Source organism: Chiloscyllium plagiosum, chromosome 4, assembly GCF_004010195.1.
Source record: "Chiloscyllium plagiosum isolate BGI_BamShark_2017 chromosome 4, ASM401019v2, whole genome shotgun sequence".
Lineage (NCBI taxonomy): Eukaryota > Metazoa > Chordata > Chondrichthyes > Orectolobiformes > Hemiscylliidae > Chiloscyllium > Chiloscyllium plagiosum.
In genome coordinates, this window is record NC_057713.1 from 6,786,035 (window position 1) to 6,800,234 (window position 14,200).

Sequence of the window (14,200 nt, forward strand, 5' to 3'; positions counted from 1 at the left end):
GGAAGCTGTTGAAGTCCACGTTGATGCCCTGGGGTTGAAGTGTTCCGAGGCGGAAAATGAGGCGTTCTTCCTCCAGGCGTCTGGTGGTGAGGGAGCGGCGGTGAAGGAGGCCCAGGACCTCCATGTCCTCGGCAGAGTGGGAGGGGGAGTTGAAATGTTGGGCCACGGTGCAGTTTGGTTGATTGGTGCGGGTGTCTCGGAGATGTGATTGGTGCGGGTGTCCCCAGAACAATAGCCTGGGATTCTGGATTAGTACATACTGATATAAAAACAGGGACTTTCGATTCTACTATACAATTCAATAACATCATAGCCTATCTGATTTTAACTTTGACTCTATAGTCCTGGTATCATAATGCCACTATCACAATGTGAATCTTTGTAACTCTCTTCCCTTCTCCATCGCTTTCTAATCTGAATGACCATCTTGCCAAAGTGTTCTCCTTTCTCTGTCACTGATGTTGTATTGTTCATGTGTTGCCATTCCATCTGTTCCAACACATTCGCCATATCTTGCAACTTCTGATACTTCCTCCTGTAGGAATGGCCATCTTTGCTCCTGTCCTATGAATGAACAGCAGTGTAGATGAGATGAACCTTTTCCCTTGAGGTACCAAATATACCTGTGTCCTGAACAATATCTATTCCTCAACTGACATCATTAAAATCTAATCGTCTGGTCACTATACATTGATGTCAGTGGGATTTTCCTGGCTGCTGTGTTCCAATATTGCAACACACCAAAAAGTACCTCCTACTGTGAAGCCCTTTCTAGTAAATGGGACTGAAAGGTGCAGAAGACAATGTCATGTGCATTTGGGGGTGGAAACTATAGCTCGGAATCCAAGATCCAACATCAAGTCGTCCACAAAGTCTCATGAACATGTCAGTTCTGTCAGTGTAACCTGGAACTAGTTACTAACATGCAATAATTGCTTCTAGTTAGATTGCTGAGTGGTTTTCCTTTGGGCCAAGCAGGCCCCATTGTTTCCTTCCTTTAAAGAGGACGCTACTGTCAAACCTCCCCAGTGTTGAGGTACACACTCCGTTTACATGCATGTCGAGCACTTTTGAGGATGTGAAAATTGTCGTATAAATGCAAGTCCTTCTTTTCTCTCCCTTTAATTCTCTTCCTTTGTATTTTTCTCTCTCTATCCCTTTGTCCCCCTCTTTCTCTCTCTTTTGTCCTTTCTCTCTCTCTCTCATTCCTCTCTGTGACTGACAGAAGTGCAGGTGAAACTTCTTTTATAACCATTGTTGGCATTCTCCAACTTTCGGCTGATCAAATAAGATTAGTCTTGAAGAAGGTGAAACAACAATGAGGAAATTCCAAGTAGAAATCCCTCCAACCTTTGCCCTTAACTTGGTACTTTGACACTGGGGATTAATCCCGTGTTTTTTTTTCCCTGCCTCATTCTGTTACTTGCCTTTCCACTCAGAGCAAGACTGCGTATAGAGCTTAGTGCAAGTAAAACAACTTCCTGCAATATGTCCATCAATATATTCTGTTGTCTTTTAAGTGATATATTTTAAATAGAATTTTTAAGGTATCTGCTGCATTTTATTACTTATTTTATTTGCATTGAAGAGTAAAGCTTGCACAATAAATATATATGAACTTTAATCTGAAATGTGTTTCCCAATCTTGCCTCCCTTAATGATGATTTTATGGTGGTTAATTTTTGACTGACCTAACGAATGATTAGCACTTTCCTGGATAATGGCACAGGCATAATAATTGAGACTCCTCGTTCAAGAGTCAAATGATAGGAACAGGAATAGGCCACTCAGCCCCTTGAGGCTGCTGTACCATTCAAGAGGATGGAGGTTTGATTAAGGAGGTAGACTCTTAACGAGTGTCTGAAAAGAAGATTTTTGTGTCAGAGAAAGCAGTAAGTGAAGGGAGGTGATTCAAGAACTGCAGGTGTTTTTAAAATTATGTATCTGTGAGACATAAGATCAGCATTTATTGCCCATTTCTAATTGCCCTTGAGAAGGTGGGGGTGAGCTGGCTTCTTGAACCACTGCAGCCCATGTAGACCTACAATGCCGTTAGGCAGGGACTTCCAGGATTCTGACCCAGTGACACTGAAGAAAAGATGATACATTTCCGAGCCAGGATAGTGAGCGGCTTGGAGGGGAACTTGCAGGTGATAGAGAAGGTTGGGGGGGAACCTGATAGAGGGACATAAGATTATAAGGAGCATTGACAAGGTGGATAGGAAGCAGCTGTTCCCCTTAGTTGAAGAGTCAAGAACAAGGGGACATCATTTCAAGGTGAAAGGCAGGAGGTTTAGAGGGAATTCTGGGAAAGACAAGAGGAATCTGGAATGCACTGCCACCTTTAAATGTCTCAATGACTCTATGCGTGCTTGACATTTGATAACATTCAAGGCCAAGAGTTGGAAAGTGGAATTAGCCTGCTTGACTAGATGAGTACAGCTCCGACAACACTCAAGAAGCTTGAAATCATCCAGGACAAAGCAGCCCATTTGACTGGCACCAATCCACCATCTTCAATGTTTATTGCCACTGCAGCAATATTTCCACAGCTACTCACCTCCAGCAACACCTTCCAAACCTGCAACCTTAATCACTTAGAAGGACAAGGGCAGCAGATACATGGAAACACCATCACCTGCAAGATCAGAAGCTGAATGTCCTTTGCCGGCGAGGTGTTCCCCAGCTGGAAGGGAACATTCCTGTATGGCAGTTGTTGTGTGGTGTCCATTGGTGGACATTGCTGGCTGGTCTGGATTGTCTCGCCCCTCCCTAATTGCCCCTTGAGAAGGTGAGGGTGAGCTGCCGTCTTGAATTGCTGCGGTCCATGTGCTGTCGGATGACCCACAATGCCCTTAGGGTGGGAATTCCAGGATTCTGACCCAGCAACAGTGAAGGAACAGCAACATATTTACAAGTCACGATGGTGAGTGGTTTGGAGGGGAACTTGTAGGGTGTGGTGTTCCCATGTATTTGCTGTTCTTGTCCTTCTAGATGGAAGTGATTGTGGGTTTGGAAGATTCTGTCTAAAGAGCTTTGGTGGGAGATCCATTATGTCTGCCTTGCTGGGCTCTGCCCAGACATCCAAAGTGGTGCATTCACCTTCCCTTATTACCCATTGTGGTGAAAATCACTGCTTTTAGACCCCTAGGACTGTTATTTATTAGTTTTGGTGGATGTGAGCATAGGAGGTATAGTTAGATGACATCAAAATTGGAGGTGTAGTGGACAGCGAAGAAGATTTCCTCAGATTACAATGGGATCTTGATTGGGTGGGCCAATGGGCTGAGGAATTGCAGATGGAGTTTAATTTAGATAAATGCGATGTGCTGCATTTTGGAAAGGCAAATCTGGGCAGGACTTATACACTTAATGGTAAGGTCCTGGAGAGTGTTGCTGAACAAAGATACCTTGGAGTGTAGGTTCATAGCTCCTTGAAAGTAGAGTTGAAGGTAGATAGGATAGTGAAGAAGATGTTTAGTATGCCTTCCTTGGTGCATGTGTGGAATGAGCTGCCAGAGGATGTGGTGGAGGCTAGTACAATTGCAACATTTAAGAGGCATTTGGATGAGTATATGAATAGGAAGGGGGTTTCAAGACTTTCTGTGGCCATGATCTGTAAAAGGAAGGCCTTTGATGAGGTAAAACAGAGGCTAAGGGACTTGAATATTCAGTACTCTGTAAGATATCTGGCATGTGAGGGTCCGTGTTTAATTTTGACTCCTCGGAAAAGACAGAGGACCTCCTGGACACCTTAAGATAGACTGGCTGGCTCAAATAATATGGACAATCGATGTTCACGTTGTTTTATCTGTAGTTTGCCTGGTTTACCTGGTTTTGTCTTTTTAATGTGGGGGGATCTTCCCTTTTCTTCTTTGTCTCTCATTCTCTCTCCTCTCCCTTCTTTCTCCTGTTCCATTATCCTTTGTTTGTCTATCATTTTCTATCACCGATTAAGAGAAAAAAGATACTTTCAAGCCTTAGAAAGGAAAGGGTTGATGTAGCCTTGCTGCAAGAAACACATCTAACCGATCAGGAGCACTTAAAGTTACAGCAGAGAGGGTTCGGCCAGGTGTTTTTTCATCCTTTAATTCAAAAAGTAGAGGAGTAGCTATACTCATTCAGAAGAATCTATCATTTCAGTTGTTAGACCAAATTAAGGATGAATGTGGATGGTTTCTGATCCTTAAAGCTTTAGTACATGGAGAGAAATATGGAATCTGAATGTATATTGCCCCCTGGCACACCCCCTCAAATTTTTAACGGATGGGCTCTTGAGGTTGATGGCCCTTGGGGTGCGTCATACAATTATAGCGGGGCGATTTTAACCGACTTATGGATCCTGAAATGCCTAGGGTCTTGCAGGTAAATCTCTGCAATCCAGGCAGCTGGTGGACCTGAACAGGGAACTGGGGTTGGTGGATGTATGGAGATGTCTTCACCCTGAGGGTAGGGATTTCACCTTCTTCTCTAACCACACAAGTGCTACATTAGGATTGACATGTTTTTGCCCCATCGGCCTTTTTGAATTCGGTGCTGTCCTGTAGAATTGGGAACATAGCCATTTCTGACCATGTGGCAGTGTACATGGAGGTCAGGGCCGGTGGTGATGGGACAGGCTCGCAGCACTGCTCATTGGATCCTTTCCTCCTGAAAGATAGCAAGTTCATTGAGTATTTTTCACGGGATTTTAACATTTTCTGGGTCATTAATTTAGGTACGGCCAGTAATCCGTCGGTGCTCTGGGAGACTGCCAAAGCCTATGCAAGGGGTTTAATTATTTCTTACTCAGCAACTCGGAAGTGGCAGACAGGAGAGCTGCAGCGGCTGCTCGAGATTCGGCTGAAGGCACCAGAGACAGCATATTTTGACAGACTGTCTGTAACTAAGCCTCCAGGCTGCTCTGAATGCTACGCTCACCCAGACAGCAAATAGGGAAATTTCCTTTGCGAAACTGAGGTTATTTGAATATGGTGATAAACCGGTTCGGTGCTTGGCCAGAAAGAAGAGTGCCCCCCCCCCCAATCTATCACATCCATTAGAGAGGGTGCTGGTACTATCACCTGTGATCCCCAAAAAGATTAACGCAGCATTCAGGAAGTTCTACTCTGGGTTGTACCGGTTGGAGGGCTGTGAGGACAGATTGGAGAAGATGTAGTCCTTTTTTAAGACCTTGACCTTGCGAGCAGGCATCTCTTTTGAATGCCCCTCTGACAATCCAAGAGATACGGGAGGTGGTGAGGCAGCTCCAGAGTGTTAAAGTGCCTGGCCCAGATGGATTTCAGACCGAGTTTTATGAGGACTGGGCCAATGTTGGATATCTACAATTACTCATACACTTAGGATTGCCTCCCATCCTCTCTGACAGAGGCAAATATTTCTCTTATTCTCAAGAGAGGGAAAGCCCCAGAGGATTGTACTTCGTATAGGCCCACATCATTATTAAACGTGGACTTTAAAATTTTCTCAAAAATGCTGGCGTTAGGCGAGAGAAGGTCTTACCCTCCATTGTAAAGGAGGACCAGACAGATTTTATTAGGGGTCGCAGATCCTCTAATAATATTCGGTGAGTGCTAAATATGGTCCAGATGTGTCAGCAAGGGTTGACTCTCGGCATGGTAGTCTCCCTGGATGCAGAGAATGTGTTTGACCAGGTGGAGTGGCCATACCTCTTATGTCCTGGAACGGTTTGGCTTTGGAGGAGTTTTTGACAGATGGGCGGCAGTGTTATATAGTAACCCTAAAGCAGCAGTTCTCACTAATGGTATACCGTCTGACACTTTTAGTATTGGCAGAGACAGCCGACAAGGGTGCCCCCCTCTCACTGTTGCTATTTACATTGGTGATTGAGCCATTGGCGGAGGCCATTCAGAGGGACCCCAATATAACTGCCCCAGAGGTGGGGTCAGGCAGGCATAAGATCATTGTTTACGCAGATGATGTTGTTCTGTTTCTAACTAACCCGACGGTATCTGTGCCCTGCTTAATACAGTTGATTAATTTATTTGGCTCTTTCTGGAGTACCCGATCCAGGGGGTGGAATCTGATTCCCTTTCAGGTGGTCACAGGGAAGCATTTTTATCACCCCCACTTTTGATCAATTATATAAGGCTAACTTTGTGCAGTTGCTATAGAAGATAAGACAGGATCTTCGGTGCTGGGACGATCTTCCAATACCCTGCTTGGGTAGAAAAGCTCTGGTTAAAATGAATGTTCTTCCACGGTTATTACATCCCATGTAAATGCTATCTTTGATGTTGCCCAGGCAGGCGCTACAGAGGCTTAACAGCTGGCTCGGCTCTTTAATCTGGCGTTACAAGCGGCCTCTTATGAAGCTGGTCAAATTGCATGACCACCTGAAAGGGAATCAGATTCCACCCCCTGGATTGGGTACTCCAGAGAGCTAAATAAATTAATCAACTGTATTAAGCAGGGCACAGATACCGCTGGAGATGAGGGGTGTGGATTTTCCAGACTTTAAGAAATACCACTTAAGTTCCCAATTATCCTATGTGGCTGATTGGGCTTGCCAGGACCCGCAGTCAATTTGGCTGGACGTCGAGGACTCCCAGGCAAAAGGTCCCCTCATTACTCTATTGTTCATGGACAAGTTGAGGACTGCTATGGACCATTGCAGAAATCCAATTGTCCTTAACATGGAAAATAATGTGACAAAGTGAGGCTCATTTGACAGGGAGGTCATGATGTCTTGCAAACAGCTGAGTCAGAAATATGAGCTATCTAGGAGGGATTTCTTTCATTATTTTCAGACTAGGGACTTCATACTGAAAAAGACTACATTAATGGCTAGTCCCTATAAGTCCGATATGGAGAGGAGAGTGCTTCGACCCACAGGCACTCTCTCTGTCAGCACCCTCTATCACTTATAGGAGGTAATGTCTCGAAGGACATTGAGCGACTGTATGGAATCTAAGCTCAGGAATTGGGGGTAGAGATCTCACCAAAGGAGTGGAAGGATATTTGGGAGAATGTAAGGAAAATTTCAAAATGCAAAAGGATGCAGGCTGTGCAATTGAAGGGACTCCCCAGGACTTAGTTGGCGCCAGAGCCAAAATAAAGACGGGAGCATTACCACTGTGCCCCAAATGTAAAATAGATATTGGTACTCTTACTCACTGCTTGTGGTCATGCCACAAGCTTCGTAGGTATTGGGGCGCCATAGCAAGTGTTTTGGAAGGGGTCATGGGAATCGAAGTCAAGGTAGATCCAGTGTCCCTCCTCCTGGGTTGGCCGAATCTCCCCTCTTTGGATGAAATTGTTTAACATCCTTTCATTTTGTGCGAGGAAGAACATTCTGATGAGCTGGGAAATTCCCCAGGACTCTTGGGGTAGTGCTGGTTAGTTATGGAGCTCATCCCCCTGGACTTGCTTCCAAGTATGGTGCACCAGAAAACAGGACTTTGTAATAGGATGTGGCAGCCCTTTTTGAACCATATAGACACGGACTTATCAGCTATATTGGCTAGGGCCTTTGTGCAGCCATGAGAGCTGTGTCTAGCGGCCCAGGAGCCCCTGGGGTTAGGGATTCTGAACAAGAATGGGTATGCTAACAGTTGCTCCCAGAAATGGGGAGCTTTAGTGGGATTGCACTGAGTGTTGTAATTTAACGTAATTTGGATTAGATTAGATTAGATTCCCTACAGTGTGGAAACAGGCCCTTCGGCCCAACCAGTCCACACCGACCCTCCAAAGAGTAACCAGCCCAGACCCACTTCCCTCTGACTAATGCACCTAACACTATTGGCAATTTAGCGTGGCCATTTCACCTGACCTGCACATCTTTGGGTTGTGGGAGGAAACCAGAGCACCCAGAGGAAACCCACACAGACACAGGGAGAGCATGCAAACTCCACACAGACGGTTGCCCAAGATGGGAATTGAACCTCGGTCCCTGGCACTGAGAGGCAGCAATGCTAACCACTGGGCCATGATGCCGCCCCAAATTTAATGGAATTTGCCTTAGTTCAACTTGGTTTAATTTAGTTTCTTTTTGTTTTGATTTAGTTATTTATTGACTAGTAGTTTGTGTAGAGTTTTCTTTTCTCCTAGATTGTTTGTGGTGTAGAGTAATAGTTTGTTTACTGTTATTGTTGTTAAATTGCAAGATTATTCTATTATTTTGTAGTAATTTTATATTTTTATAAAAAATTCAAAATCCTTTCCTCAATAAAAATATTTATATAACAAAAAGATCTTTGGCAAATTTCTGCAGTGCATTCTGTAGATGGTACATACTGCTGCTACTGAGCGTCGGTGGTGGAGGGAGTGGATGTTTGTGGATGTGGTACCAATCAAGCAGGGGTTGCTTTGCCCTGGATGGTGTTGAGCTTCTTGAGTGTTGTTGGAGCTGCACCCATCCAGGCAAGGGGAAAGTATTCCATCACATTCCTGACTTGTGCCTTGTAGATGGTGGACAGCTTTTTGGGAGTCAGGAGGTGAGTTACTCAATTAAGACTTGTTTTATAATATATCTCAAAGGTCTTTTACAGCACACTTATTCCATTATGTTTTTAGTGCCCAAGCTAATAATGCCAGTACTGACATTTGTGGAAGAGATTGTAAATTAAATGAAATGCATTTAGAACAGACACCCTAATGGATAATAATGTTATCAGAGGTTGTCATGAACATAGTGTTTTAAGATAGTTGTCCCAAATATTTGGTTCTCAGGATTCAGATTGCTTGCGGCATGTGTGAATATTTCCCTGATATAATGAGACAAGTGCCCAAGTTCACCAACATTCCATTTTCTTACAGAAGACTGGCAATCTTCCTCTATCACTGGGTTTTCTGCTGTCAAAGCATGTGCGTGTCAAAGTCCTGTGCAAACTAGCAAGTTATGTACTAAAGTCCCAAGTCACACAGAGATAGATGCACCTCAGACAGCATGGCTTTCAGCTTTTTCTACTTGTCTTTGTGCTTCTCCATAGTCTTAACTGTTACATTGGCTTTGGTAAGTGGACTTGCAATAATTAATCAAATGCGCCTAATGTTCATATCTTTCTAAAAGTCAAAAGTACTTTGACTCAGTAACATGATGATTATTGACTTTTTATGTTAGGTTGCATAGACTGAACTTGTAACCAATCTTTGTACGGTCACTCGACCTGAAATGTTAACTCTGATTTCTCTGCACAGATGCTGCCAGACCTGCTGAGCTTTTCCAGTAACTTCTGTTTTGTTTCTGGAAGATTAAGGGTTGATCTGTTTGAGGTGTTTACAGGGTTTGTACGAATGGATAGGGGCGATAGTCAGAAACCGTTTTCTTTAACAGGCGATGGTCCAGAAAACAGGAGCAAAAGCTTTGAGGGAGTACATCAAGAAGCAATTCTCCACAAAAAAAAGTGAGTGGAAATTTGGATTCCCCGTCCACCCAACAAGGTCTTTGAGGCTGGGGCAACTGAAAAAAAAAATTCTGCATGGTTCTGGTCTCTGTATTGTGAAAAGGATTGGCAGCTAATGGTCTTGGATGGAGTGAAAGCTTAGGGAGACCCTGACTCTCCTGATATCACTGCTGAGTTCTGAATCCAAGGGAACTTCCCCTTTCCAGCAATGCCCATACCCTATGAGTAAAGGGAGTTTAGGCAGCACAATGGCTCAGTGGTTAGCACTGCTGCCTCCCAGTGCTAGGAACCCAGGTTCAATTCCAGCCTTGGGCAACTGTCTGTGTGGAGTTTGCACGTTCTCCCCGTGTCTGCGTGGGTTTTCTCTGGATGCTCCGGTTTCCTCCCACAGTCCAAAGATGTGCAGGTCAGGTGAATTGGCCGTGCTAAATTGCCCATAGTGTTAGGTGAAGGGGTAAATGTAGGGGTATGGGTGGGTTGCGCTTCGGCGGGTCGGTGTGGACTTGTTGGGCCGAAGGGCCTGTTTCCACACTGTAATGTAACCTAATGTAACCTAACCTAAACCAAACTGTCCTCGTGTCGATGTGGGTTTCCTCCCACAGTCCAAAGATGTGCAGGTTAGGTGAATTGGCTGTGCTTTTAAAAAATAAATCACCTGTAGTGTCCAGGAATGTGTAGGCTAGGTAGATTAGCCATGGTCGAAAGCCCATTGAGATTATGGGGATGGTCTTTGTGGGATGCTTGTCAGAGGGCCAGTGCAGACTCATTGGGGCTGAATGGCCTCTTCCTGCACTGAGGAGATTCTGATTGTGAAACCAAAAGATAACACCACCACCATTTCAAAATCATATTTGTCCTTATTTCTGCAAAAAAAGTTTTAAATTTCTATTGCTAAGTGTTAAGAAATTTGGTAAATCCAAGTTGATTTCAGAATATTTTGGGGAATAAAAAGTATTTGGAATAATATCCTAACCAATAGGGCTTGGCCACACGATGAAGTGATGAAGAAGGTAGGTTGAATCTGCCATTGGGGAAATAATATCCATCGATGACAAAAACAACATGGATCTGTCTCCAATAAACATGAAAAACAGTGGACACTGGAAATCTGAAACAAAAAGCAGGGTCCTTGAGAAACATAGCAGGTCTCGCAGTATCTGGAGTTTATAATGAAGGGTCACGGGATGTGAAACGTTAACTCTGTTTTTCTCTCTCCTTTGATGCTGCCAGAACTGTTCAGTTTCTCCAGCGTCCCTGTTTTTGAATCTTTCTCCCTAAAATAAATGAAAAGATGCTTAGAGTATGTACAGTCAATATATTTCACTTAAATGTATAAAGCTCGTGGTCAAATTAGCAATTTCATTAACTAGGTTTGCGTTGTGGACTCAATGGAACAAATGGCCTCTTTCTGTTTTGTTTTAATTCTATATCTCTAGGATGACAAGACCATAAGATGTCATAACAGAAACAGGCCATTCAGCCCATTGAGACTGCTTTCCCATTCAATGAGATCATGGCTGATCTATTCATCCTCAATTCCTCTTTCCTGCCTTTGCCCCATTACACTTGATTCCCCTTCCTGATTAAAAACCTGTCTGTCTCAGCCTTGAATATACTTAATGCCCCAGCCTCAACAGCCCTCTGTGGTAAATAATTCCACAGATTCACTCCCCCCTGAGAGAAGAAATTCCTCCCGTTCTCTGTTTAAATGTGTGACCCCTTATTCTGAGAGTATTCCCCCAGCTCCTAGGCTCTCCCACAAGGGGAAACAACCTGTCCACATCTACCCTGTCAAGTCCATAAAGAACCTTGTATATTTCAATAAGGTTGCCTCTCATCCTTTGGAGCTCCAATAAGTGCAGGCCCCAACCTACTCAATCTATTCTCAAAAGGGAATCCCTTGATACCCACAATCAACTTTCTCCAGACTGCCTCCAATGCCAGTCTCACTTACCTTAGATAAGGGGCCCAATACTTTTGACAGTGTTCCAGCTGTGGTCTGACTGCTGCCTTTAGGAGGACCTTCCTTGTTTTCATACTTTATTCCCTTTGAAATAAGGGCCAGCATTTCATTTGCCTTCTCTACTTTCCACTGAACCTGGGTGCTAGCTTTTTGTGATTAATGCATGAAGACTCTCAAATCACCTTTTTCTGTACTCATTTGTAGGACATGGGCATTGTTGTCTGGGCCAGCATTTATTGTCCGTCCCTAGTTGCCCCTTTGAGAAGCTGGGGGGAGGCAAGAGTTGAGTTACCTGCTGCAGTATTCCTAGCCTCTGACTTGCTGATTTTGCCACTGTGTTAATGTGGTGAGTCCTGCTGAGTTTCTGGTAAATGATAATCTCCAGGATGTTGATACCGGGGGATAGTGATAACGTTGAAAAGTGTGCTGCTAGAAAAGCATAGCAGGTCAGGCAGCGTCCAAGGAACAGGAGAATCGATGTTTTGAGCATAAGCTCTTCATCAGGAATGTCCAAAACGCTGACTCTCTTGCTCCCCGGATGCTGCCTGACCGGCTGTGCTTTTCCAGCACCGCACGTTTTGACTCTGATCTCCAAAGTCTGCAGTCCTCATTTTCTCCCACTGTACTGGAAGAGCTTGACTAGGGGAGTGGCAAGTTCTTGAGCACACATCTTCAGTACTATTGCTGGCATGTTGTCAGGGCTCGTAGCTTTTGCAGTATCCAGTGTCTCCAACTGTTTCTTAATATCACGTGGAGTTAATTAATTTGGCTGAAGACTGGTATCTGTGATGCTGGGGACCACAGGAGGAGGCTGAGGTGGATCATCCACTCAGTACTTCTGGCTGAAGATTTTTGCAAAAGCTTCAGTCATATCTTTTGACCTACTGGGCCGGGATCCTCCACCATTGAGGATGGGAATATTTGTGGAGCTGCCTCCTTCAGTGAGTTGTTTAATTATCTACCATCATTCACCACTGGATGTGGCAGGACTGTAGAGCTTAGAGCTGATCCATCGGCTGTGGAATCACTTAGTTCTGTCTATCACTTGCTGCTTATGCTGTTTGCCAAGTAGTCCTGTTTGGTAGCTTCACCAGGTTCTCACCTCATCTTCAGGTACGTCTGGTACTGCCCCTGGCATGCCCTCCTGCACTATCCATTGAACCAGAATTGATCTCCAGGCTTGATGGTAATGGTTGAATGGGGGATATGCTGGGCCATGAGATTGCAGATTGTGCTGGAGTGCAGTTCTGCTGCTGTTGATGGCCCACAGCGCCTAATGGATGCCCAGTCTTGAGTTGCTAGATCTGTCCAAAGTCTGTCCCATTTAGAATGGTGATAGTGTCACTCTTACGGATCCTGTCATGGACAGATGCATCTGTGGTTGGTAGATTGGTATGGATGAGGTCAAGTATGTTTTTCCCTCTTGTTGGTTCCCTCACCCCACCTGCCGCAGATCCAGTCTAGCAGTTATGTCCTTTAGGACCCAGCCAGCTCAATCAGTAATGCTGCTGCTGAGCCACTCTCAGTAGTGGACATTGAAATTACATTCTGTGTCCTTGCCATCCTCAGTGTTGTTCAACATGGAGGAGTATCCATTCGTCAGCCGAGGGAGGATGGTACATGGTGATCAGCAGGACCGTTCTTCAAGATTTTATGAGGTCTGGAGTCAATGTTGAGGATTCTAGGTCAACTCTCTCCCGACTGTATCCCACTGTGTCGCCAACTCTGTTGGGTCTGTTGTGCCGGTGGGACAGGACATACCCGGGGATGGTGATGGTGGTGTCTGGGACATTGTCTGTGAGGTATGATTATGTGAATATGACTATGTCAGGCTGTTGCTTGGCTAGTCTGAGAGACAGCTCTCCCAGTGTTGGCACTAGCCCCCAAATGTTAGTGAGGAGGACTCTGCAGGGTCGATGGGGCTGTTTCTGCCGTTGTCTTTTCCGGTGCCCAGGTTGATGCTAGGTGATCCGTCTGGTTTCATTTCTTTGAAACTTTGTAGTGATTGGTACAACTGACTGGTTTGTTAGCCCATTTCAGAGGGCAGTTGAGAATCAACCACATTGCTGTGAGTCTGGAGTCACATGTAGGCCAGACCAGATGGGGATGGCAGAGTTCCTCTCCTGAAGGACATCAGTGAATCAGACGTTTTGTTTTGACAATGGTTTCATGGTCATTAGTAGATTCTTAATTCCAGATATTTTAACAGAATTCTAGCTCCACCATCTGCCATGGTGGGATTCGAACCTGGATCCCCCAGGATATTGATTTGATTTATTACTGTCACGTGTACCGAGGTACAGTGTGAAATGTTGTCTCAGGTGCTTTACAGGGAGATTGTTTCATACAAGTGAATCAGGGTAACAGAACAGAGTGCAAGTTACAATGTTACAGATACCGAGAAGGTGCAGAAAGAGATCAACATCAACATTAGATTAGATTCCCTACAGAAAGGAAACAGGCCATTTGGCCCAAAAAGTCCACATGGACCCTCCGAAGAGGAACCCACCCAAATCCATTCCTCTACATTATATTTACCTCTGATTAATGCACCCGACACTAAGGGCAATTTAGCATAGCCAATTCACCTGACCTGCACATCTTTAGACTGTGGGAAAAAACCTGAGTACATCCACACAGACACGGGGAGAATGTGCAAACTCCACACAGACAGTCACCCAAGGTGGGAATCAAATCTGGGTCCCTGGCACGGTGAGACAGCAGTGCTAACCACTGAGCCACCATGCCACCCTTAAACAGGGCCCATTCTGAAGTCTGATAACAGCAGGGAAGAAGCTAATCTTGAATCTGTTCATAAATGCATGCAAAGTTTTATATCTTCTGCCCAAAGGAAGAGGGTGGAAGACAGTAT

General features: G+C 44.7%; 1 protein-coding gene across 1 annotated transcript in view; it reads left to right on the top strand.

Annotated features, from left to right (window-relative positions):
- The first annotated feature begins 8,850 nt into the window (after positions 1 to 8,850).
- The window catches only part of mep1ba (meprin A subunit beta a), a 47,864-nt gene continuing 42,514 nt past the window's right edge, over positions 8,851 to 14,200 (top strand). Inside the window, exon 1 of the mRNA XM_043687642.1 lies at positions 8,851 to 8,974. Within this exon, the coding sequence (XP_043543577.1) occupies positions 8,909 to 8,974 (66 nt within the window). The 5' untranslated portion in view covers positions 8,851 to 8,908. The remainder of the gene's footprint in view (positions 8,975 to 14,200) is intronic.